This window comes from Desmodus rotundus, chromosome 12 (assembly GCF_022682495.2).
Source record: "Desmodus rotundus isolate HL8 chromosome 12, HLdesRot8A.1, whole genome shotgun sequence".
NCBI classification, from domain to species: domain Eukaryota; kingdom Metazoa; phylum Chordata; class Mammalia; order Chiroptera; family Phyllostomidae; genus Desmodus; species Desmodus rotundus.
Window position 1 is genome coordinate 43808845 of NC_071398.1, and position 23868 is coordinate 43832712.

Genomic DNA, 23868 nt, shown 5'->3' on the forward strand with positions numbered 1-23868 from the left:
TTTGATCTGACTCCTGAGATTTCGGCCTCACCACAGACCACAGGCCCCACGTGCTCAGCCCACCGCAGCCTCGCTGGCCTTGCCCCTGGGTCCTGAACGAGCCAAGTCTCCTCCGTCTCGGCACCTTTACGCTTGCCGTTCCTCTGCCCAGAGCCCTCATTCTCCAGCTACTCGTGCTGCTCACTCCCCGCTTCCCATAGCCCTCTGCCCAACTGCCCCTCCACAAAGAGGTCCTGCCTGACCACCTCACCCAAAGTGGTGCTGTTCCTCCCATCTCCCTCTGTTACGACCTTTCCTTTCCTTCAAAGCACCTACGGTCACCAAACACCACAGGATTCACTCTGACCGTAACAACTACGGATAAGAGAAGGAACAAGAGCTCTTCCTGAGCAGCGGCTGTGTGTTTTGTTCCCCGCGGGGAGCGGCCGGAGTCCGCTCTCAGCAGGTGCTCCCTGTCTGCTGAGAGGTGTACAGGCTGAGCCTTGGGCAGGTGCGTTATCAGCACCAAGGCAAGGCCAAGAGGGGGTAGGTACAGAGGGCCCAGAACAGAATCGGGGATCCACAATGAAGGGACAGAGGGCTCTGGAACAAGCGGCCCCCACCACGCTCCAGGAAGGCAGGGGCCCCAGAGCCCCGCAGCACCACTGCCATCCCTGCCACTGGCCTTCGTGAGGAGGGAGGACACACAGAGGCAGGGACCCACAGGCCCAAGAGCTCACCTCTTGATTTGCTCCTCAATCTGTTTCACCAGCAGCGACTCGCCTCCACTGAGCCCCGCAGGGCCCAGGGTGGCCCTGGGGCCCCCTTCACTGGGCTCCGAGGCCCCACTGAGCTCCAACGAGCGTCCCAGGAGGGACCGCACACGCTTGGACCGCATGTCCAGGATGGTGTCTGTGTAGCCCACCTCTTCCAGGTACCTGCAGGGAGGCAGAAGCAGGGCGGTCAGGCGTGCTGGGGCGTCTGTATGTGCTGTGGTGTGAGAGGCAGCATGTAAGACCCCTCCTGGAGGATCAGTGAAGACTGCACACCAGCGGTGAAGCAAGCCTGCCCCTGGGCCCACTGTCGTACTTTCAAGACGAGTGCCGGCGGCAGGGTTTCCACACCAGTGCCGCAGACGCTCACCACGATGCTGTAGGAGACCGAACACGGGGCCACGCTGCACGCCCACCGACCAGGACAGGGGATTATTCACATTATTCACGGGGATGCCAGGCTGACACTATGTGAGGGAGACCACCTGGGAAAGAGGGCCACGATAAGCGGCTTAGCAAAAATGGCAAGTTACATGTTATATACAATTCAAGTGATTAAATATAAGTGTTAATGGCCCTGGCTGGTGTGGTTCAGTGGATTGGGCGTGGGGCTGCGAACCAAGGGATTGCCGGTTTGATTCCGGTCATGGTACATGCCTGGGTTACAGGCTGGGTTCCCAGTAGGTGGTGTGTGAAAAGCAACCAAAAAATAAAAAAAAAAAAAGAACATTGTGAGCATGTGAGTATAGAACACACACGAGTGCACAGTGTGCTTGCAGAATACCCCCCAAGGCCGAGACAGATACAGACTAAACTGAAGAGCAGTCAGTGACCTCTGCAGAATGGGGTTAGGAATTTAAGAGGAAGTTTTTCTTAAAAAAAAGTATTGATTAAGTTTAGAGAGAGGGAGAGGAGGAGAGAGGGAGAGGGAGAGAAACGTCAATCTGTTGTCCACTTATTGATGCATTCAGTGGTTGATTCTTGTACGTGTCCTGCCTGGGGATCAAACCCACGACCTTGGTGTGTCGGGACAATTCTCCAGCCAACTGAGCGACCCAGCCAGGGCTAGGAACTTCTGCAACTTACTCTGTTCACTTATACAAATGAGCATTTATTACTACTGCAATTAAAAAACTGAAGCCAGCCCTGGCTGGTGTGGCTCAGTGGATTGAGCGCTGGCCTGCAAACCAAAAGGTTGCTGGTCAGAGCACAGGCCTGGGCCATGGGCCAGGTCCCCACTTGGGGGCATGCGAGAGGCAAAAGACTGATGTATCTCTTGCACACTGATGTTTCTCTCCCTTTCTTTCTCCCTCCCTTCCCTCTCTCTACAAGCAAATAAATAAAAATAAAAATAAATAAAAAATTGAAGCCAACTAGGACTGGTCTAAAAGCAGAAAAAAGTGGGGGAAATCAGTTATGGGTTATCAGTGGCTTCAAAAAAACGCAAGACCAGAGCCCCCTGCTGGGCCCAGGAGGCTCCCTGAAGGCCATTTGTTACCGCGGCCGTCACTTTGGGGCCCTGCCCCCCACCCCGCACAGGAGACAGGACCACCTTCACTGCTGTCTCATGGCGTGTGCCTGCCCCACCACGGGAGGAGGAGGGCAGTGTGGCGGTGAGGAGCTCAGGCTCTGGGGGTGGACTGCCAAGGTTACCCCTCAGACCCTCCTCTTCTTAGATGTATGTTCTTACGCAAACAGACCCCTCCCTGCACCTGGGTTCTCAGCTGAGGAAATGAGGGGGACGAGATGCCACACCACTTTTGTCCCACGAGGCGAGGGTGCGGGGTGCTTAGCACAGAGTCAGGCACACACTGGGCAGCCACGAGTGTTGCCGACTGCCATCGTTTCATTATCGTTTGCACGCTCTCTAAGTTAGCGACTGCACTGCCAGATATTAGCTTAAGGAGATCAAAGAGATGGACAAAGAACCCCTGACGTCTGTCACATTGCCTATAAAACCACCTTCAACACAACACAACAGAAGGGACTGGCTATGGAAAGCGATGGTCACTCGTGTCGCAACTATTCAGTTAGTTCTTCAAACGAGGCGCCAGCTAATTCGTACGGGAAGACGTGCGCACACCCAGCCAAAGCAACGCGTTACCACACATCGCGGAGAGGAAGCTCCCGTTCACAAGACACACACGTACAGACCCCAAACACGGTCACCAAGAACTGCGGGTGATCTCTATCCTTTTTGTGTGTTTCCCTGTATTTCCCGTATTTTCTAACACACAAATCTCTTTGGTGTTAAAGAAATAATAACTTAGCATTACCCTTGAAAAAAGAAAAGCAATAGGCATTTGGGGTTGCTTTCCAAGAGTGGGGGTCTCCCTCAGCTGCCTCCTGTATCGAATCTTCCCGCCCTCTCCCTGGGTGGGGCCCCAGCCACGTGGTGACAGCCCAGCTCAGTTGTGGCCAGTGGGGAATTCATAGCTCAGTGTCCCCAGCGGGGACAGGAAGCGCTATGAAGTCTTCAGGCTTATCTCCCAAGCCAGGCATGACCCTTGGCCCCCTCTGTCCCTCTGCACACTCACTGTCGAAGCAGCTGTCGCCCCTCCTTCCACACCAGCGGGCTGTTCTCCAGGGTGACCGACTCCACAGGGCCGTTGGAGACTGGAGCGGAGAGAAAGGAGGCAGGCTGTCTTGGCCAGGGCACCGCCGCACACTTCCCCCACACTCCCCACCCTCAAACCCAACTGGTCACTGTCAAGCGTCCTGCAGAGCCACCTCCTCAGCGTGTGGAACCTGCTCTCCCCTCTGCGCTCATCTGAGGTCTCCTGACGGGTCATTCCCCCAACCGGACCCCAAAGTCTCTCCAGACTGAGCTCAGTTTCGGTACTCTCCTGGGCAAGAAGCTGGCCCAGTTCTCAGAGAATAGGCAGACTTGACTGGGTTCAAGTTCAGCTCGGCCACTTCCCAGGTGTGACCTTGAGCTGGTTATTCTACCTATCTTAGTCTGTTTCCTCCTCCAAGAAATAAAGTTACTGATAGCAGTACGTACACCTCTTGGGACTGTTGTGTGGATTAAATGAGACCACTTGTTTATTTCATTCATCAAATATTTATTGTACCTCTGGGGGGAGGGGGTAAGGGGAGTGACTAATAATGGAAAAATGTAATAAAGATTATATTATAAATTGAATGAATGACAATAATAAATGTCAAGGAATGGAAAAATGTATTTACTGCACGTCTGCTGGCTGCCCAGCCACATCGCAGGCAAAGCCCCAGCCCTGGACACTCTTACACTCAGGTAGGTGGGGTCTGACAGAGGGATCGGCCACCACTATTGGCCCAGAGGGCAGCCCTGACAGGTCACTTCCCCCCGCCCCCACAGCCCCACATGGCTCCTCCCCATCACACCCGGCAACTCCTTGTGCCCTAACGTCCCACACTCTCTGTCCACCTGCAGCACCTTCCCACCGTTCTGCTGGTGAACTGGTCCCTCTTGGAAGGAGTCTGTGCTGTAAGGGACATTGGGTGCCTGTCTCCATTCCAGAGGGACAGCAGGCCGGCCAGCCTTCGTCACCACTGTCCACCCCCTCTCCCCTCAGGGGCCCCGCACAGTACCCAGCACCTGGCCAAGCAGCCCACAGTGAGGGTGGGGACACAGAGAGAGAGGCAGCCCGGCCCCAGGCCTGGCCGACCCTGCTTTATGGAGCCTCTGGTCACACTGGGTTTTGCTGGAGAGGCACGTGGGGAGGATGGGGAGGGGGAGCGGATACCTTGTTCTGACAGTTCTGGTTTCTTCTCCCCCTGGTTCGGGTCTGTGCCAAACTTCAGTTTATGATATTTGGCCCTAAAAGAATAAATGAGTAACAAATGAGAGGCAAGAAGAGCAGACAGACAGCACTCACCTCAGGAATTCCAAATCCCCAGCCCCCCCCTCCACTCTCCTACCTCTAGAGCGGAGCTCCCCCCACCTTCCCACGTTATGAGGCAGCCCCGGTGGGGGAGGCACCACGCACCCCGCTGTGCAGAGCCCACTCTTCGGGGGCTGGCAGACTGGGTTGCTACCCCAGCTGCAGGAGTCCTTAAAGAAGTCCTCACCCTCCGGAAGCCCACTGTACCCATTAGGCTACCGGGAGGGACACGACAACACGAATATACGTTGTTTGGCACACGACGGGCCACCAGCATTACGAACACTGTCGCTAGCGTCTGACCTGAACCCATCTACTATGTCTTGCTCTGACCCCGCTCCTAGAACCAGAGTGCTGGTGGCAGGAGAACACCTGAGCCCACACCTCCCTTGGTGGAAGGGAGCAGGGGGCCTCCCGGACCTATTGACCCTCCCACTGGGGACTGACTGCTCTGGGAGGCAGGCCCAGGGCCGCAGCGCTCACCTCTCCTGCTTCAGTGCGTACTCTAACATCTTGATCCGGCGCACCAGGTCTGTCTTGAGATTCTCTTGCCCTTTCCTTTCTCCCTGGAGGAAAGCCACCTGCGCCTGGGGGCACGGGGAGCGGAGACAGCAGGGCTTTGGGTCACCGAGGTGCATCCCACACTCACTCGGGGTTGATTAGCGCCAGCGCCAGCCCCTGCCCCGACAATGACATGCAGCAGCCACTTTTCTGGGTGCGGAGACCCCGAGCCAGGGTTTGATGGAGCATGAGAGGGCAATCTGCCCCCACATTGCCTGCCGTGTCACCCACAACGGGGAGCTGGGGGAGGACCTAGTCCCTGAAATGGAAACGGCGCCAGCTTGGGCCGAGCCTGTCCCTTCCTCCTGGGGAGCAGTGGGCTGGGGGGTGAAGGTGGGAGGTGGCCCTGGGCTCTGCTTCCTCCCCCACCCAAAGGCAGGTGCTGTCCCTCAGGCTGCTGGTGGGGATGGCGTCTCACTACTCCTCCCAGAGCATCTGTCTCTGGGAGGAGGAGGAAGCTACTTCTGGAGTTTGGGGACAAGAGTGGGTGGCTCAGCTCAGCTCCTGCTCCGATGCAAAAGCTTAACCACCCGCCTCCCACGGCAGGGACCAGCCGTCCCCTGGAGTCTGCCCAGAATGAGGGAGACGTGCTGCAGACGTGACCCAGGGCCCCTGCCAACCACTTCACACCGTCTGCTGGCATGGGCTGCCCCAGGCTGTCAACAGGCCTTCTGGAGACATTGGGCCAACGGCCTTTGAGGCAGGATCCTGGCCCAACCAGAAGAAAGCCCTGTGCCAAGCCCCGAGTGTGGGCCCATCCCTGGCTTCTCCCCACGTGCTCCACTGCTCTGGGCTGGGACAGCCGAGCCCCAGGCCTGGCTCGGCCACTCACTTGCGGCATGATCTGAGGCAGGTCATCGGCCTTCTCTGAGCCTCCATTTCCCCTTCTAGAAAATGGGGCTCACGAGAGTACCTGCCCCTCATGTGTTAAGTTCTTCTCAGTCCAAGACCTAGCACAGAAGAAGGGCTAATAAATGCCAGCTCCTGCCTCTTACTAGCTTTATTCTCTCCGTCCACACTTCTACGACCTTGACACAGGCCCCATTCTTTGCAGGACCGAGGGTCCCTCTGAGACCAAGCCCCACCCAGCAGAGATGTGTGTGGCTTCCAGGCCTCCTGCCACCAAGGGCAGCTGCATCTGTGGGAGCCAACCCCCGCACAGCATGTGCTTGCTGAAAAGGGCTGCAACGGCGGCTCCCCCAGGAACCCCCAGTCTGGCCCCAGACACCTTTTCCAGGCATCACCCAGGTTCAAAGCCTGGCTCCAGGATTGCCAGGTCCCAGCAGCCTCTCAAACGCCCACCCACACTGCTTTCTCTTCCTGGGGCTCGGAGGGCCCTGGCCTACCTGCCCGCACTCATGGAGTGCAGCACAGCCCGGTGCCCACAGCCCTGCTACCACCCCTGTCCTGCTCCAGGGAGCAGGTCTCCCCCAGGTCTCCCCCTCAGGTTGGCAGAGAGACCCAGGCACACACTACGTACTGCCTGGCACAGACTGGGGGCCAGGCACACTCACACACCTTTGCTGGGGCCGTAAATTGATGCACTCTTGCTGCAGGGCAATCTCGCCAGACCTATAAAAATACTAAATGCACATTCCTTTTGTCCTAGCAGTTCTACCACTAGGAATTATGGGAACTTATCCCACTTGTAGGAATTTCTCCTACAGGCTTAGTGGCAATGGTAGGCTTCCTTTTGAAAAAATAAAAAGGGATACATACACGTGCACTGATGTAGGACAAAAGTATCTCTCTCTTGTTCATTTACCCCCAACCATTTATTGAGTCCCAACGATGTGCCAGGTACGGTTGCGGACAGAAGACACAGCACCGAACAAGACATGGCTGATAGTCTGGAGCGGGTGTGGGGCAAACACCAGGTGCCACGGCAAAGAAGCCGCCTCTGCCCATTGAGAGAACGGAACTTCTCTCCCCTCCTTAACACTTCTCTCTCCACAGTTAAACACATACACACATCAACAACATCTAAGGCCAGCCAGGGGCCTCACTGTGACCAGCGTCTCCCAAGTCTGAATTTCTGCCCTTCGTGTATGTTCTCAGCGCCCCAGATCCACCCTGCCCACGAGTCGTTTTAGAGGGTGGGGGGAGACGTGAAGAAGAAAAGGCTGACCACCAACCACAGGCCTCTTCACGGCCCTCCCTGCTCCCCTGGGCTCTGGCAGGGGCCTCCCACCTCCCAGCGGCAGTCTAGACTGCTGCGTGCTGCGTCCCTCCGACACCTGACTCAGAAACCCGCTGCACGGGCCAGGCACTGCGCGAGGCACGCGAGGGATAACGGAGAACATGAGCGGTTCCTGTCACCACAGCGCCTCCTGTCCAGCATAGAAGACAGCACAGGCAGCGACAACCACCATAGCATGTGTGACTAAGGCCACCATGGGGGAGCAAAAGGTGTTCTGGGAAGAGGGACACCTAGCCCACTTCTGGATTGAGAGGTGACGGCCCAGCTATGACTGTAAGGCTGGTTAGAAGCTGGCCAGGGCGGCGGGGCGTGCTGCTGGCGGAGGACAGAGATGGAAGTTGCAAGGCGGACTTCAGGAACCCCCAAAAAGCCAGTATGTGCTCCCCTGTGTTCACTGCAGCGTTATTTCAATTGCCAAGGTATGAAAGCAGCCCAAATGCCCACCAGTAGGAGAGTGGATTAAACAGCTCTGGGACATTTACACAATGGAACACTACTCAGCCATAAAAAAGAAGGAAATCTTACCTTTTGCGACAGCAGGGATGGACCTGGAGGGCATTACGCTAAGTGAAATAGCCAGTCAGAGAAAGACAAATACTGTATGATCTCATTTATATGTGCAATCTAGTGAACAAAATAAACTAACACACAAAACAAAAAGAGACTCATAAATCCAGAGAAGAGGCTGACAGCTGTCAGAGGGGAGTGGCTTGTGGGCCTGGGGGAAGATGTAAAGGGATTAAGCAAAGGCAAAAGCATCAGACACAGACAGCAGTAAGGTGACCACCGAAGGGAAAGGGGGTGGGGGAGGTAGCGGAGGGTAAGGCGGGGATGGAAGGAGACTTGATTGGGGTGGGGAACACACCCTACAACATAAAGATGATGCAGTATGGAATGGTACACCTGAAACCCAATTCTACTAACCAATGTCACCCCAATAAATTCAATACAAAGTTTTTTTAAAAGAATATACAGAAGAAATCATAAAGAAAACTGAAAACTGAAAAGGCCACTCTGGCCACATTGGAATGTTACGGAAGTCATTTCAGCTACATTGTGGAGACCTGATGGCTGGGGGGTGGGGGGGTAGGGCGGGTGCTGGGGGGGAAAAATGGCACAGCTAGAGGTGAGAGACCCCCTCACAGAAGGATGCTGTCCCAGAAATCCCAGAGGCCCAGACTAGGATCGGGCCAGGACAGGGAGGGGACGAGGGAATTTGAGGTAATGAGGAGGGACTGATAACACCCCGTAACTTTTGTCTGTGGAGGAAAAAAGTGGAGAATCTCAGTCATCCCACTCAGCTCTGTGGTCCCCTTCCCAGTTCTCCTGGCACAGACGGGAGAAAGGGGAACCAGAACATGTGGTCGAGGTGTCCCAAGACAGTGGAATCCCACGGAAAGGGGAAGTGCTGGTGGCCAGTCCCTCCTACCCAGCAAATGCCAGCAGCCACCAGTGCCTGCTCTGCCAGCTGGCAGGTAAGTGGGGGAGCTGGAAGGTCTCTGCTCGCCAGCCCCACCCACTGCCACTTCCCTCGTCCCTCGGCCAGACTGTGAGAACACACAGGAGCCCAGACCCCTTCTGAGACATGGCTGCCGCCTCCCCTCCGGCTGTTCCCGCTCCAGCCAGGCAGCATCGGCAAACAAGGATTCCCGAGGAGCACCTCAGTCCTCCCAGAAACTGATGCCTCTCTGCACCCCTCTGCCAGCCTTTCTGTCCCAGCCCACGGGCAGGGGTGCCTGGATGGTCTCATCGGCCCCGCATCTGCCACACTCCTCTTCCCCGGCTCTGGGATGAGTCCCCACGGGGCCCTCACAGCCCCTGGTGAGGCTGGGGGTTGTGGGCATCAGCTCCACACCTCCTCCGCTGCCACCCCTCACTGCGTCTGTCACTGCTCCTCTGTGAATGTCCAATTCAGATTCCCCCCAGAGGGTCCCACTGTCCTCAAGGAGCTCATCTTCCCGAAGTGCCACGGACCGTGGGCAGAGCCACATCGTGGAGTTCTCTGCAGCCTCCTCTGCAAACAGCCTCCTCTGTTAGCCTGGAAGTTTCTGAAGAGCAGAAACCACACCACCTACCGCTTGGAGTCCCCCCAACCTGGCAAAGCCCTGCTTGGTGTCTACACCCCCACCACGCTCCAATCGGTGGGTGCCCCCTGGTGGGACCCTATGACGGGCTGCCTCTTCTGCCTTCCCACACGCACTAACTAACGGGGACCTGGCTGCACAGCGGGCCCGTGCCGAGCGCAGCTGTGCTGTTACTCGGAGGAAAGGCACTCAGAGCTCACCAGAAAAGTTGGACAGGGCCTGGGCCTTGAAGAATCTCACAGGAGCCACTCCCCTGAAAGCGCTGAGCGCCCGATCAAAGGTGTGTAAAGAGAAGTGCTGCTGAGGCAGTGGGAACTCGGGGCGACTTGGCAAAACCAGTCGCCACTCTACAAACCATGTACTCAGCTACTCCGCCGGTCCATTCTGCCTAGAGGCCCACGGACCCACGGAGTTCACTGCAGCCCCTTCTGATGGAGAACAACCAGAAACAAGCCAGAGGCCATCAACAGGGGTCAAACTAAATTTGAGTCACGATGCAAACACCCAGCAGTTATCAAAAATAATAAAGGGCTCTCTGTGCTGGTATGAAAGGGACACCAAGACACGTGAGCATGTGAAGAAAGCCACAAAACGACCCCCTAGTATGACCTCGCATCTTGCACACATAGAGTGGAACTCCTTTCGCAGCAGTCACAGCTGGGGAGGAGAGTGGGAGAGGGACGAGGGGGACTCTCCCCTTTCACGTACACATGTCTGTACACACTCGTCTGAGACCTTGAACCTGTACCAATGCGGCAGGACAAAAGCACAAAGTCAGTGGTGCTGGAGCCGAGACAAGAACAGCCTGACGGGGTGCTGCCCACACACCCCTCCCAATCTCCAGGAAGGCCACTAAGTGAGGGAATAAACACACACCTTCTCTCTCTAGCCTCCAAGGTGAGAGGTGGCGTGGAAGGCGCTGTAAGGTGCCCTGGCATGGAGTCCCAGAGACCAAGGCTCAATCCCCGCTATGCATGCGTGGGTGACCCGGGGAGGCCGCTGAGCTTCCCTGGAGCGGTTTTCCCATCTGTACTGGACAGCAGAGAGGGACAGAACACAGGCCTGAAAGGCCACAGACCTGACCAGGCCTGCCGCCCATGGGCTGTGATCCTAGATAAATTGCCAACCTTCTCAAAGGCTCCATTTCCTATTATTATCATCATCATCATCATCATCATCTTTAAAGGGGTAGAAGAAATAATATCATTTACTCTCCCAGACGTGACAAGGATTAAATGATACCCTGTAGCTAAAGTGCTACACACGTGCTGCCTGGTGACTCAGTGGATTGGGCGCCAGCCCGGGAAGCAAAGGGTCACCACTTCGATTCTCAGTCAGGGCACATGCCTGGGTTGCAGGCCAGGTCCCTAGTGGAGGGTATGCAAGAGGCAACCACACACATTGATGTTTCTCTCCCTCTCTTTCTCCCTCTCTTTCCCCTGTCTAAAAATGAATTTAAAAATTCTTAAAAAAAATAGGTGAAGTGCCTGGCACATAACACATGCTCATTAAACAGCAGCTGCCATATCATTGCTGAGTGAGGGCAACAATGCTGGCTCTGCCCACATAGCGGGGGCACTGAGGAAATTTGATGAGCTGTGTGCCAGGGAAGAGCTCAGAAGTAAAGTGGGACACAGAAGCAAGGGGCACTTACGCAAGGACTCCCTCCCACCCCAGCCCCAAGCCTCAGCTACCCAACAGCTAAGATCCCTAGTGGGGTGGAAGAACTGCAGGATGCTGTCCTTATTTATTCCGCGGACAAAATTCGAATCAGTTATTGATTTGGGTCCCCCTCTCAACTAGGGAGGAAACAGCCAATCAGGAGGAGAAAGACAGGCCTGCAGAAGCAGACACTGACTTCTGCTAATACTGCCCCAGCAGAAGAACCCCCAGACCCCTCTCAGCCCAGCACTGGGCCCCTCAGACCCTCACAACTCTGGTGTCTTGGCTCTTCGAGACACTGCAAAGGACCACACTTCTCAAGGTCACAAAACCCAGCCCAGCTCCTCAGACTCTTCCAAACATCATCTCAGAGCACATCCCTCCTCCAAGCTACCCACAAACCATGGGACCCTTTCTCCCCAGAAACTCTCACAAACAGCCTCCGCTCAGGATGCTTCTGAGATGCTTCCTCCGGACGCCTTCCTTCCTGCTCTACAAAATGCTCTCCCTGCCATCCGCCAGGTGCCCCTGGATCCTCCTCACTGTCCCCATCCCAGGTCCCCTAGTCTCTTCGTCGGACACGCCTGAACCCCCCCCCCGCCCACTCCAGTTCAGGGTTCTCCACCTGCCCCACTACACACATCTCCGATCTCAAGGCCACCCCCCCTTCTCCACACCCCCAAACTGGAGTTTCTGCTCTCAAGCTCTTCCACACATGCTCCTAGGGCACGTCCTTGGGACCCCTTTCGTGCAACCCCGCACATGCCAGGGCTCCCCAAAGTTTCCTCCAGAGCCGGGAGGGCACACACCATCATCCTGGACCCCTCAAGAGCCTCCCGTTATGCCCGGAGTCCGCCCACAGCCATCTTTCGGTTCCCTCCGTCCACACACTGCGAATCGCACCCCGGGTCCCAGGCTCCGTAACTTCCTCTCCGTACTCAGGCCAAGTCCCGGCTGGAACGCTCTCGCCCGCGAGGGTCCCAAGCCCCCTCCCCGCCGCAGCCCATCAGCTTCCACCTCACGCCCGCGCCGGGTCGGACGGGGGTGGGCGTCACTCAGCACCCGCCGAGATTTTGCTCAGTCCCACACAAGCCCCTCCAACAACTTCTCTTAGCAGCCTTGGCTGAGTTCTCCTGGGCCCCCTCCAGGCCCTGAGGCCACTCTCGGGAACCCGCCGTCCCGTCCGCTCACTCTTGCCACTTCCAGCGGGTTCTGGTGCCCTGAGCCCCTTCTGTCCGCCGGCCGCGGTCGGGCCCTCCCGCCCCCGGGCCCCCCGCCCGCCTCGAGGCGCCCCAGTGCCCCCAGGACCCTCGTCGTACGGCCCCTCACTCCGGCTCCCGGCCGGTCGCGGCCCCCTCCGCCCCCCCGGCCGTCCCGGCGGCCATTGCTCCAAGATGGCGACGGCGGCGGCGGCGGGTGAGGCCGGGTCGGGCCGGGCGGGGGGTCGGGGGTCCGAGGCGGCGCTCACCTGCAACTCGGCGCGCTCTGCCTCCCAGCGGGCCTTCTCCGCCTCGAAGCGCGCCCACTCGTGCTGTATAAAGTGGAGGATCCCGGGCAGGCTCAGGGGCTCCGGTCCCGCCGGGGGCCCGGGGCTACCCCCGCCGCCGCCTCCCTTAGCAGCCGGCCCCGGCGCGGGGGCGGGGGCAGAGACCGGGACCGCCCCCGTCGGGCCCGGGCCCGCGCCCGAGCCGAGCGGACGGCAGGAGGAGGCGGCGGCGGCGACCGTGGCGGCCGCTCGCTCCTCCATCATGGAGGCCCCGGGCCGGCCCGCGCGCCCGCTGTGCCTCGCGCGCCTGCGCGGCCGCGCCAACCCCCTGCGCGCGCCCTCGCGGGGGCCGGGTTGGGGGGGCGGTGACGGGAACGAGGCCGGGCGCGCGCTTCGCCCACCCCAGTCGACCCCGAAAGCAAGCGCGCGCGTGCGCGGGTGGGTGGGAATGGGCAGGAGAGGGGCGCGCGCCCCGAAGAGGGAGAGCCAGACGTTGGGGAGGGGCCGCTTTCTGTCCTCCTCCCACTTCGCCCCCAAAAGAAAGATTCTAACCCTCTCCAGACCCAATAGCGCTTTCCTCACACATCACTGCCACGCTGAGATAAAGGGCGATCACCGGGGGTGGTTTCATCCTTGGCCCCATCCTCACTGATTCCTGGCCCAGGTCGGTTGTCATGGTAACCCCTCCCCAGCCTAGAACACCCCCAGGCTCCTTTCCCCTACACTTTTGTGTTTATGGAGCCCCAAACCTCTCCTGCCCCTGCACCAGGAGGAGGTTACTAAGGCAACCTAAGTCTCTGGTGGTCCTTCTGCCCCTACCCTCGTTGGTTACTATGGCAACCCCACCTAGCACTCAGGTAGAAAGGACTCCAGCCCCAAAGGCACTGATTATTGATGGAAACACCTCTTTCCCATCCCATCCCCCCAGCTACCCAGTTGGCATTACCATGGCAACCACATCCCCTCCTTTCCAATAGTGGGAGGTCCATGGACCAAACCAACCAGGTATTTTTATTGAGAGAAGATGCTTTGCTGAGGAGCTGTTGCTATGGTTACAGGGCCTGACCATCCCCAGGAAGGTGAGATACAGGCAAGGCCGAGCCCTGGTTACTATGGTAACAGTGGCAGTCCCCCTTCCAGTGCCCCTGGGAACCAGATCCACAAAGGTAGGGGATGGTTTCGGATTGTCCCTCAGGATGGAGTGTGTCTAGGAAAGTGGTTGTCATGGTAATAGCTTCTGTCACTTCTAGCTCTACCTTTCTGGACAGTCATGAGAGAGAGATGGTTATAGGTTGCTATGATAACTGACACCCTTCATGCCCATTCCTGAGATGCTTCAGGTAGTGTCTGAATTAATGGGACTTGAAGAGAAATGATTCCCTGGCCCTATTGTCACTTTTGTAAGATGAAATTACGTTCTACTATGCAAAATTGGCTGATTTGGGGTTTTCTGGTTCTCTTCCCTCAGCAGTGCAGCTGAGCTGGACTGAAACTGCCCCCCTGGTGCTCCCCCAGCCTGCAACATAGGAGGTAAGAAGTCTCTTGGTATCACCAGCATTCATGTGGACACTGCCCTTTCCTTGTCCCCAAAGGCTTTCCCACATGCCTCATCTTCCCTGCCCATCACGGTCCCATTCTGCAGATGCAGCAACTGGGGCTCAGGCTAGATCACGGCTCAGAACAGGCGAGCCAAGCCTAAAGTGAGTCTTGCGACCCACTCACATTGCTTTGTGTGGGGAATGGAGAGACTAAGTCTCATCTTGTCTTCTCCTTCCCTGCCTGCCTTTCCTTAAAGCAAGCCCCTGGTTTGTCTGCCACGCCCCTGCTGGTTTCTCTTCCCATCTGCACGTTGTTTTCCTGCCTCTGGAGGTCCTGCTTGGGGACTGCCTGGGTCATCCCCTGTCCCTGGAACACAAGGTCACCCAATAAGTAGCACAGAGGACACTCAATAAATAGCTCTGTTGAGTGGGTGAGTTGAATTCATTAATGTGCCGTATTCCGCCTTGAAAGCACTGGTCAGGTCAGAGCGAGGGATGGCTCGTGGAAGGTAGGCCCGAGGGAAGCAGCAGAATGGATTGATTGCATTAGCACGCAGTTCTGGAGACAGCAGCTTCTTGGGTCCAATCCCAGGTCCATCACTTCCCAACTGTGTGACACTGAGCAAGTGACTTCGCCTCTCTGTGCCTTGGTTTCTTCATCTTTCAGTGCAGTTGTAGCTGAACGATCCAACCAGTCACTACGTACAAAGCACTTAGAACAGGGTATGGCACAGCGTGAGCCCCTGGGCCCATCAGACCTTCAAACACCGTCATTTCACCCGCCTTGCCTCACTGCTGGGGCTTTGCTTCCTTACAGTTAAGGAAGCCAAGGCTACACGTTGTCAGGGCTCTACATGGTTCCTTCCTCCATCCTCTTCGGTGCCCTCACTTAGTGGGTGGCACCTCCCCATGGAGCCACCATACCCTCTGGTCTCTGAGGGCCCAGTTTCTGTCCTCTGTCCTGCTGGGGACCTCCTGGCCCACAAGCAGCCAGATGGAGCACGGCAAAGCCAGGATTCCAGTGCCTACACCCTTGCAGCCTCTGAGCCGAGAGTCCCTTATCAGGATGGTTGGAGCCGCTCGTTCATTCATGAGTATTTAGGGAGCACTGGCTATGTGCCAGGAAACAGACCAAACAATAAACAAGATAAGTGAAATCAGTGTGATAACTACCAGGGGAGGAAAATAACTCCGGGCTGGGGCAGAGGAAGAATGTGGGTGACAGGGAGAGGCATTTTTCCCTAGGGTGGCCGCAGGAAGGGCTCACCGAACAGGTGACGTTTGAGCAAAGACCTGACAGCTGTAGGGAGGAGCCACGTGGATACCTGCGGCCGGTGGGGGGCAGGGGGTGGGCATCTGGGCAGGGGAACAGCCAGTACTGGGGCAGGAGTGGCCTGGGTTTATCTGAAGAGTGGCCTGTAGTGGCCGGTGTGGCAGGAGCTGAGTGCGCGCGTGGGAGAGGGCGAGAGATCGCCCGGGGCCTCATGGGCTGCAATGAAGGCTTTTCCTGTGAGTGATTTCCGGCCACGGAAGGGTTTGAGCAGATGCAGGCCGGGATCTACTTCAAATTCTAACCGGATCCCTCTGGGCTCTGAGTGGGGGACAGCCGGTAGGGGACAAGGGTGGAGTGAGGATGACCTCTTCAGAAGATTCTAGAAGCATCTCCTGTGCTTCTGTGTACCTAAAGCTCTAAGATTCTAAGCTGCTTAAGACTCTGAAGATTCTGTGGTCCCAAAGGGTTCTTCCGCCCGAGGTACTAGGAGCCCCGTGAGGTCATGGGTGTCGCGTGTCTCCGTGTGTTGTGTGTCCACTGCTGGGTCCCCAGCACTTGAAACAGTGCCTGACACGTTGCAGGAGTTCAGCAAGTGGGTGCTGGGAGGACTGAAGGAGGGATGGATCCACCTAAGGTCCAGGGCAAGCAATTCCAGGGTTCTAAAGATTTAGAAGTTCTTAAAGCGCAACTCAGATTCCGAAGTGACATCCAAGTTGGGTGACGTTAAGAGAAGGGCAGGCAGGATTGGGACAGGTGGAGAGGGAAGGAAGGGGTTCCTGGTGGGGGAGAGAGGGGAGACAGGGAGGCCAGCGCAGGGCCCCAGGCATGGGGCCACAGTGCGGAGTTGGGCTCCAGGGACCTGAGTGGGCTTTACAGACACACAGGAACCCTGAACCTGGCCATCACTTTTTCACCAGGTGCATTTTCAGTGCCACCTGTGTGCTAGGAGCACAGTGGTGATGGAAACAGACCCATCCCTAGACAGTGATGAACCAGAATGAGCAGGGCTAAGATGGGGGAGCCCAGAGGGGACCTCTGACCCAGCCTGGGATTCAGGGAGGGCTTCCTGGAGGAGGGGCCATCTGAGCTGTGCCCTGGAGCCTAAGTAGGAGCTCTCCAGCAGAAGACAGGCATGGGAAAAGGGGCCTGTTTGAGAGGAGACTGTAGGCAGAAGAAACGGGATGTGAAAAGGATTAGAAAGAAGGTCTACTTGAGGTAAAGCCCGAGGTGGCCTAGGCACAGATAGGGTTTGAAGGAGGCATGACCAGAGATGGGGCTGGAATGGGGGGGGTCACACAAGGCCCCCCGGAGGGCCTGGTCACACAAGGGATGTGACCAGGGATGTCACATCTGTGGGATGTTGTAAGAAACTTAAACTTTCTCCCTAGGGCACTGAGGAGCCTCTGAGCAGGGAGGGAGAGGTCATGTCTGTGCTTTATGAAGACCCTTCTGGCTGCCACGAGGAGGGGCTGTGGTTAGGAGACTGGGGAGGCTGGGTGGAGATCTGGGTGGGTCCAGGTGGAGGGGGTGCTGTGGGAATGGGGAGGCGCTAGGAGGATTAGCTGGGTCTCTGATGTCCCCCTCCCTGGAAGGAGCAGAAACCTGAAAATCCATGGGGAACTTCTTTGCTTTTCTGCTGAGAACCCAGAGCGTTAGTTACACCTCGTGGGCTGGAGACCAGCCAAATCTTCCAGCTGTACTGGGGACAGGGAGACAGCGCCACCTGGGGGTTGCTTAGGAGTGTGGCCAGTGGCTGGGGGGAGGAGTCCTAAGACTAGCAGCCTCTTTCAACGCAGCCCATTCTACTTAAAACAACAAAATTTTTATTGCGATAAAAACACATGTAACAAAATGTATCATCTTAACAAGTTTAAGTGTATGGTTTGGTAGTATTAAGAATTATTCACATTTTATGCAAACAATCTCTAGAACTTTTTCATCTTGCAAAACTGCTACTCCCCATCCCCCACCCCTTCGCAGTGCCTGGCAGCCCCCGCCCCGCCCCCGCCCCCCCCCCCCCCGTTCTACTTCCTGTTTCTCTTTACAAAACAAAACAAAAAACTAGGGGCCAACATAAAAACTGGGATGATTCTGATTTAAGAAAGCATTTCTAACTTTTCCAGTAAAACCAAAACAATCTGGCTGGCCATTGGGAGCCAGCGGACCAGATGGCACAGGGTTCGAGGAAGTGAGCAGGGAGCAGCAGGGGAGGGGCTGGGCGGCCAGGTCGGGGGTAGGGTGTCGAAGGGTCGGGAGAGAGAGATCAGGGGTGGCTTCCTGGAGGAAGGAATGGTAGAGCAGAAGGTGCACATTGGGCTTGGGATGGGGTCCTGGGCGTTTGTAAGTGAATGAGATGACAGTGACCAGAAGGACAGGATTGAAGGAGGAAGGAGGGAAGGTGGCTTGTTTGATAAAGACTTACTGAGTATGTAATGTGCACCTGACTGTGCTGAGTGGCCCTGGGGACCCAGCAGTGACCAAGATAGACTCTTTGTGGGTCTCACAAATGGGAGGACAAGACGGGTCCCTACACAGTAGTAACTTAGAAGGGTGGGGTTAGGGTGGGGAAGTGGGGGTGGGGGAATGGGGCACTGAAGGAGTCCATAATGGGGTACATGACCCAGCCTGGGAGGTCAGGGAGGGCTTCCTGGAGGAGGGAAAGTCTGAGCTGAAACCAAATAAGGAACAGGCTGAGAGGGAAAGGTAAGGCTGAGGACGGGTTGGAGGGGTTGCTGACAGCCAGCTCCAGCCTCCCTCCCCTTTCGTTCCCACCTCCCCAGGATGTCCCGGAGGCCCAGCTAGGGCCTGAGCTCGGCCCCATGAGGCTCACCCGCTGCCAGGCTGCCCTGGCAATCGCCATTACCGTCAACCTCCTGGTCCTCTTCTATGTCTCCTGGCTGCAGCAACAGCCCAGGAACTCCCGGGCCCGGGGCCCCCACCGTGGGTCTGCTGCCGGCCCCCACGTCACCATCCTGGTGCGGGAGTTTGAGGCCTTTGACAATGCGGTGCCCGAGCTGGTGGACTCTTTCCTGCAGCAGGACCCAGCCCAGCCGGTGGTGGTGGCAGCGGACATACTCCCCTACCCACCCTTGGCCCTGCCCCGCGTCCCCAATGTACGCCTGGCACTGCTCCAGCCCGCCTTGGACCAGCCCGCCGCGGCCTCGCGCCCTGAGACCTATGTAGCCACGGAGTATGTGGCCCTGGTGCCCGACGGGGCGAGGGCTGAGACACCAGGCCAGTTGGAGCGCATGGTGGAAGCGCTCCGGGGGGGAGGCTCCCGCCTGGTGGCCGCCCCAGTTGCCTCAGCCAACCCTGCCCGGTGCCTGGCCCTGAATGTCAGCCTGCGGGAATGGACAGCGCACTATGGCTCTGCCCCCTCCACACAGCGCTGCGACGCCTTGGAAGGGGACGCTGTGGTGCTCCTGCGCGCGAGAGACCTCTTCAACCTCTCGGCGCCCCTGGCCAGGCCGGTAGGCACCAGCCTCTTCCTGCAGACAGCCCTGCGTGGCTGGGCAGTGCAACTGCTGGACTTGACCTTCCCCACGGCACACCAGCCCCCCCTGACCACGGCCCATGCACGCTGGAAGGCGGAGCGCGAGGGGCGCGCGCGGCAGGCTGCGCTGCTGCGGGCGCTGGGCATCCGCCTGGTGAGCAGAGAGGGCGGGCGCCTCGAGTGGTTCGGTTGCAGTAAAGAGACACCCCGCTGCTTCGGGACCGTGGTGGGTGACACACCTGCCTACCTGTATGAGGGGCGCTGGACACCCCCATGCTGTCTGCGCGCGCTGCGCGAGACAGCCCGCTACGTGGTGGGTGTGCTGGAAGCAGCCGGAGTGCGCTACTGGCTGGAGGGCGGCTCCCTGCTGGGGGCTGCCCGCCACGGGGACATCATCCCGTGGGACTACGACGTGGACCTGGGCATCTACCTGGAGGACGTGGGCAATTGCGAGCAGCTCCGGGGGGCCGAGGCCGGCTCGGTGGTGGACGAGCGCGGTTTTGTGTGGGAGAAGGCCATAGAGGGCGACTTCTTCCGCGTGCAGTACAGCGAGAGCAACCACCTGCACGTGGACCTGTGGCCTTTCTACCCCCGCAATGGGGTCATGACCAAGGACACGTGGCTGGACCACCGGCAGGATGTTGAGTTCCCCGAACACTTCCTGCAGCCTCTCGTGCCCCTGCCCTTTGCCGGCTTCATGGCGCAGGCGCCTAACAACTACCGCCGCTTTCTGGAGCTCAAGTTCGGCCCTGGGGTCATCGAGAACCCTGAGTACCCCAACCCAGCCCTCCTGAGTTTGGCAGGAAGCAGCTGAAGCTTTGACTCACGTGCCTGGGGTCAGGGGAAACTGTCCCTTGTTTTTGGTGTCACTGGCATTTGGTAAACGGGCCGGGGATGCCAAGCTGCCCTGCAGGGCCCAGCACAGTCCAGGACATCCAAGTCATGCCCTGCCCAAGATGTCCAGGAACCCTGGGCTCCAGGGCTGGGACAGAGTTTTGGAAAGAGAGGGAGAAAAAGTGTAGGTTCTGAGGCCAAACTGCTGTGATTCAAACTCCGGCTCTTCCACTTAACTAGTTAAGTGGCCCTGGGCGAGTTTCCTCCGTTCCTCAGTCCACACCAGGATTCAGCGCGCCCTCCCTATAAAGCGCATAAAGAACACCCAGGACACTTGGCGGCTGGGGTTGCCTCCACCACTAGAGGGCGCCTTTGCCCTACTGTCGGGCAAAGGGGGCTGTAAGCACAGACCTGTTCCGTAGCATTTTTGTGTCTTGAGCCTTTGGTCTTCTCTCTAAGCCCCTGTGCCGGGGCCGGACCGGATAACTAGCTCCCCTTCTTCCAGAATGCGACTTCCTTCCCTTCTGGGAGAGCCCCGTGCGGTGCATGCTTCTCTTAACCCCATTTTGCAGAGGAGGAGACACGTTCGGAGCTCTGAGGCGCAGCTGTGGTTCGGAGTGAGGTTCTGGATCCAGGCCCCGCCTCTTTTGAACTGTTACCTCATTGTTTTCGCTCTGTACGCCTGTTCCCGTGCTTGGAAGGTGCGGTCAACAATCATCACTGCTGACGTTTACTGAGCACACACTGTACCCAGTGCTTCACACTGATTAGCTGATTCATCCCTCTCCTCATCCCTCCCAAGTGAGAGCTGCTGTTATTTCCATTTTACAGATGAGGAGAATGAGGCCAGACTGGTAAAGTCATCTACCCGAGGCCAGACCGACGGGCCGGCGCCCCCTCCAGTACTGGTATCCAAGAGGGCCTCCTGCCACTGAGCAGGGAAAGCGATGGCTTCCTTTTTTTTCTTCTTCTTTTTTATTGGCGATCATGCACCTAAGAATAAATACTGTCTCGGCATTACCCCAATATAGGTATTTATCAATTATATACAGGTACTACTAGCATTCTGTATGTTAGTAATGAGGATTAAATTATTTCATTTTTAAATTAAAAATCAATATAGAAGTTTTTGTATACTTGCCTCATCCCAACCACTTGTCACGTATACCCTCTGAGTCGTGCACACCTGGTGTTTGAAACCACAGGCTCTGAAGTGGGAGACCTGGGTTCACATCCCAGCGCTGCCGCTTCCTCCCACTGCGAACCAGGCCCCGGTGACTCTGCCTCTCTGCACCTCTGCCTCGTACCTGGGAAATGGGAGTAAGGAGCATGCTCGCCCCACCGGGGTGCTGTGAGGCACCGCAGTGGTATAGGGTGGGGAATCAGGGCTGCGTTTGGATTCTGGCTTGGCCACCTACTTTCTTTGTGACCTTAGGCAAGTCACTGCCCCTCCGACCCTGTGGATTAGGTGGGGGGATTGACGTGTGGAGCCCTTCCAGAAGGACCAGCAAGAAAAGACAAATACAAATCGGGCCCAGTCTCCTGAGCCTCGGATGTCCAAAGCCTGACTTCTTACAATGCAGCCTCGGATCTTAATGCACAAAGAGCCGCAAAGAGCCTGTTGGGTTCCCATCCGTGGAGCATGCTGGGAGCACCGCGATGATGTGGGCCGTGACTTGTGGTTGGGCGCGCTCTCGGTTCCTGGACGGCGTGGCCAATGGATGGCAGATGCTTATGATACATACAGGGCATCACACATGACGGTGCCCCTTGTCACTCACCGTTTTCAAATGTCCCCTTGGACATTCATGAAGTGCAGCTGATGTTCAAAGTATTTTGCAACTGGTGTGGTAATACAGATTAATGTGTAAATCCATATATGCATCAAACCTTTTAAATGTTTCTTTTTAATTCTAAGAATAATGAAAATGATCTGTCTATAGTCATATTTCTTTATGTTATTTACCAAGAATGTAAGTTGAAGCTCAACTCAAATTATTTAATGATTTTATTTCATTTAGAAATTGATGCAATTTCTTAATTGACACAGCTCTGTATATGTATATACATAAAATAACATTTCATATATATATATATATATATATTGCCTTAGCTGTGATTTGATAAGGGAACCATATCAAATGCTTCTAGCAACTTCCCATTAAATTGCAAATCATTAGGTGACTTAAGATTTCAATAGATAAAGAATTTCCTAGTATCAACCATAGTGTTTGGTGTTTTCTCCTCTCATTGCTATTTCTGAAGTAACAGCAGTTACATTAAAAACTGTTCTAACCCTAAGAATAAAAAACTAAGAAATTTAAAAACCAAGCTCTGGCTGGTGTGGCTCAGTGAACTGAGCAAACCGAAAGGTCGCTGGTTTGATTCCCAGTCGGGGTGCACGCCTGGGTTGCAGGCCCAGTTGGGGCTGTGCGAGAGGCGGTGGGTCCATGCATCTCTCTCACATTGATGTTTTCCTCCCTCTCTTCCCCTCGCTCTAAAAATAAATAAAATCTTTAAAAATATTTAAAAGCCAAAAATAAACTTTTCTAACCCTATATCGTCTCATGGTTTGTATAGTCAATATGTTTATTATCAACTAAGTAGTGATGTGACAGGAAACCCATCACAACAATTGACTTGAACTAATGAGTTTATGTTACAATTTGTATCATTAAATTTCACTGCTTTCTCAATTGTGCTCACACTACCCATCAGCCAGAACAGAAGTATTTCGATATTTTAAACAGCCCATCCGTACTAGCTCATACTAAGTAAACCCTAGCCTTACTCGGAAAAACCCGGTTGAGAACTGTCCAGGCCCAGAACCTAACTGTCTTTTCCTGCCAACGCAGAGTCCTTTCTGGAAGGTTTTAATAGGTTCTGAATTTTCCAGGAAGTGCGACTTCCATGTAAAATCAGGGAAGTCTGTATCATGTTTTGCTCAAAATTTGGCCAAAGATTCTCAACGAGTTCAGAAAATCATGTTTCACACGGCTCTTGCTAATTAGACACCAATACTGCGTGTTGGCGGCTGGGTCGGCGGCTGCCTGCATTTCAGGCATAAATATCAGCTACGCCCTTTGGTTCTGGGGTTGGCTCCGCAAGTCCCCACATAGAAATGCATGTCCTAAGTGACTGTCCTCTCACTTCTTTTTCTTGCAGTTAGAACAACATAACGATTGTTTTCTTTTTTTAGATTTTATTTATTTATGTTTTAGAGAGAGGGAGAGGGAGGGAGAAAGAGGAGGAGAGAAAAATTGATCTGCGAGAGAAGGTTGGCTCCGGCACGCCCCAAGTCGGGGACCTGGCCGGCAACCCAGGCACGTGTCCTGAGAACCGAACTGGCGACCCTTTGGTTTGCAGGCCGGTGCTCAATCCACTGACCCACACCTGCCAGGGCTAGCGATTGTTTTTAAAATCACGTGTAGTCGGGTTATATTATCTATGAAGTTTATTCCAGGAGAGCCAAGAGGACTTTCCCAGAGCTGCCATTCAAGCCAGCACATGCACTGGTGGGGCCATGCAGGTGGTTTAAACATGGCAGCTTTAAGCTACTGTTAATCCATTGGCAAATGGTTGCCGCCACCTGGCTCTGGCTATGAGCCCCTAGGACCTCCCCCTGACCTGGTAATGACAGGATTAACACTGGACACGGTGGGAGCGAAGGGGGCCCGTGTCCCAGGTGGTGCTGATGGGACCACGCACGCATCAAGGTGTAAATAGGTTGCGTGTCGCCCCGTACGAACCATGTGCCATAGAAAGCGGGTGGCACCCAAAGACCTGGGTTCAAACGCACCTTCCCACACAATCGCCCCCAAATGGAAACCACCATTAATGGCGGGTATGTCCAGACCACGGACTAAGCCTCAGCGGTGAAAATGAAGGGAAAAAAGGAATGCACTGCTGACCCTGTGCAAAAACTACTGATGCCCAGAAGCAGCATGCTAAGTGAAAGAAGACAGATGCAAAAAGCTACATACTGTGATTTCTCTGATGTGAAATCCTAACCCTTAGTGGCCCGCGGCAGAGCAGTGGGGGCCTGGGCCTGCGAGTGGAGGGAGGGAAGGCGGCCAAGGGGCCCGCAGAAACGTGGGGTGGTGGGGACAGCGCGTAACT

General features: G+C 56.1%; 2 protein-coding genes across 6 annotated transcripts in view; one reads left to right on the forward strand and one right to left on the reverse strand.

Annotated features, from left to right (window-relative positions):
- The window catches only part of STRN4 (striatin 4), a 26046-nt gene extending 13130 nt beyond the window's left edge, over positions 1-12916 (reverse strand). For 2 of the 3 annotated variants that reach the window (XM_053914735.2, XM_053914734.2), the window contains exons 1-5: positions 12594-12916; positions 5102-5205; positions 4481-4554; positions 3290-3368; positions 720-917 (exon numbers count right to left, since the gene is read on the reverse strand). In XM_053914735.2, the coding sequence (XP_053770710.1) occupies positions 720-917; positions 3290-3368; positions 4481-4554; positions 5102-5205; positions 12594-12875 (737 nt within the window). In that variant the 5' untranslated portion in view covers positions 12876-12916. Of the gene's footprint in view, positions 1-719; positions 918-3289; positions 3369-4480; positions 4555-5101; positions 5206-6011; positions 6130-12593 lie in introns of all 3 variants that reach the window. The other variant, XM_053914736.1, reaches the window with a different exon arrangement.
- Positions 12509-22298, forward strand: FKRP (fukutin related protein). Of its 3 annotated transcripts, none has more exons than XM_053914737.1 (3): positions 12509-12541; positions 14080-14141; positions 18203-22298. In XM_053914737.1, the coding sequence occupies exon 3, from the start codon at positions 18242-18244 to the stop codon at positions 19727-19729; it is 1488 nt and encodes a 495-aa protein (XP_053770712.1). In that variant the 5' UTR covers positions 12509-12541; positions 14080-14141; positions 18203-18241; the 3' UTR covers positions 19730-22298. The 3 variants fall into 3 exon arrangements, with proteins under 3 accessions (XP_053770712.1, XP_053770713.1, XP_024425310.2); XM_053914738.1 differs by having other exon boundaries at positions 12518-12541; positions 14083-14141; XM_024569542.3 differs by lacking the exon at positions 12509-12541 and adding an exon at positions 13078-13777.
- Positions 22299-23868: the final 1570 nt, after the last annotated feature.

Excerpts from the sequence above, each read along its gene's own strand:
- FKRP (XM_053914737.1), top strand. The coding sequence starts at position 18,242 with ATGAGGCTCACCCGCTGCCAGGCTGCCCTGGCAATCGCCATTACCGTC.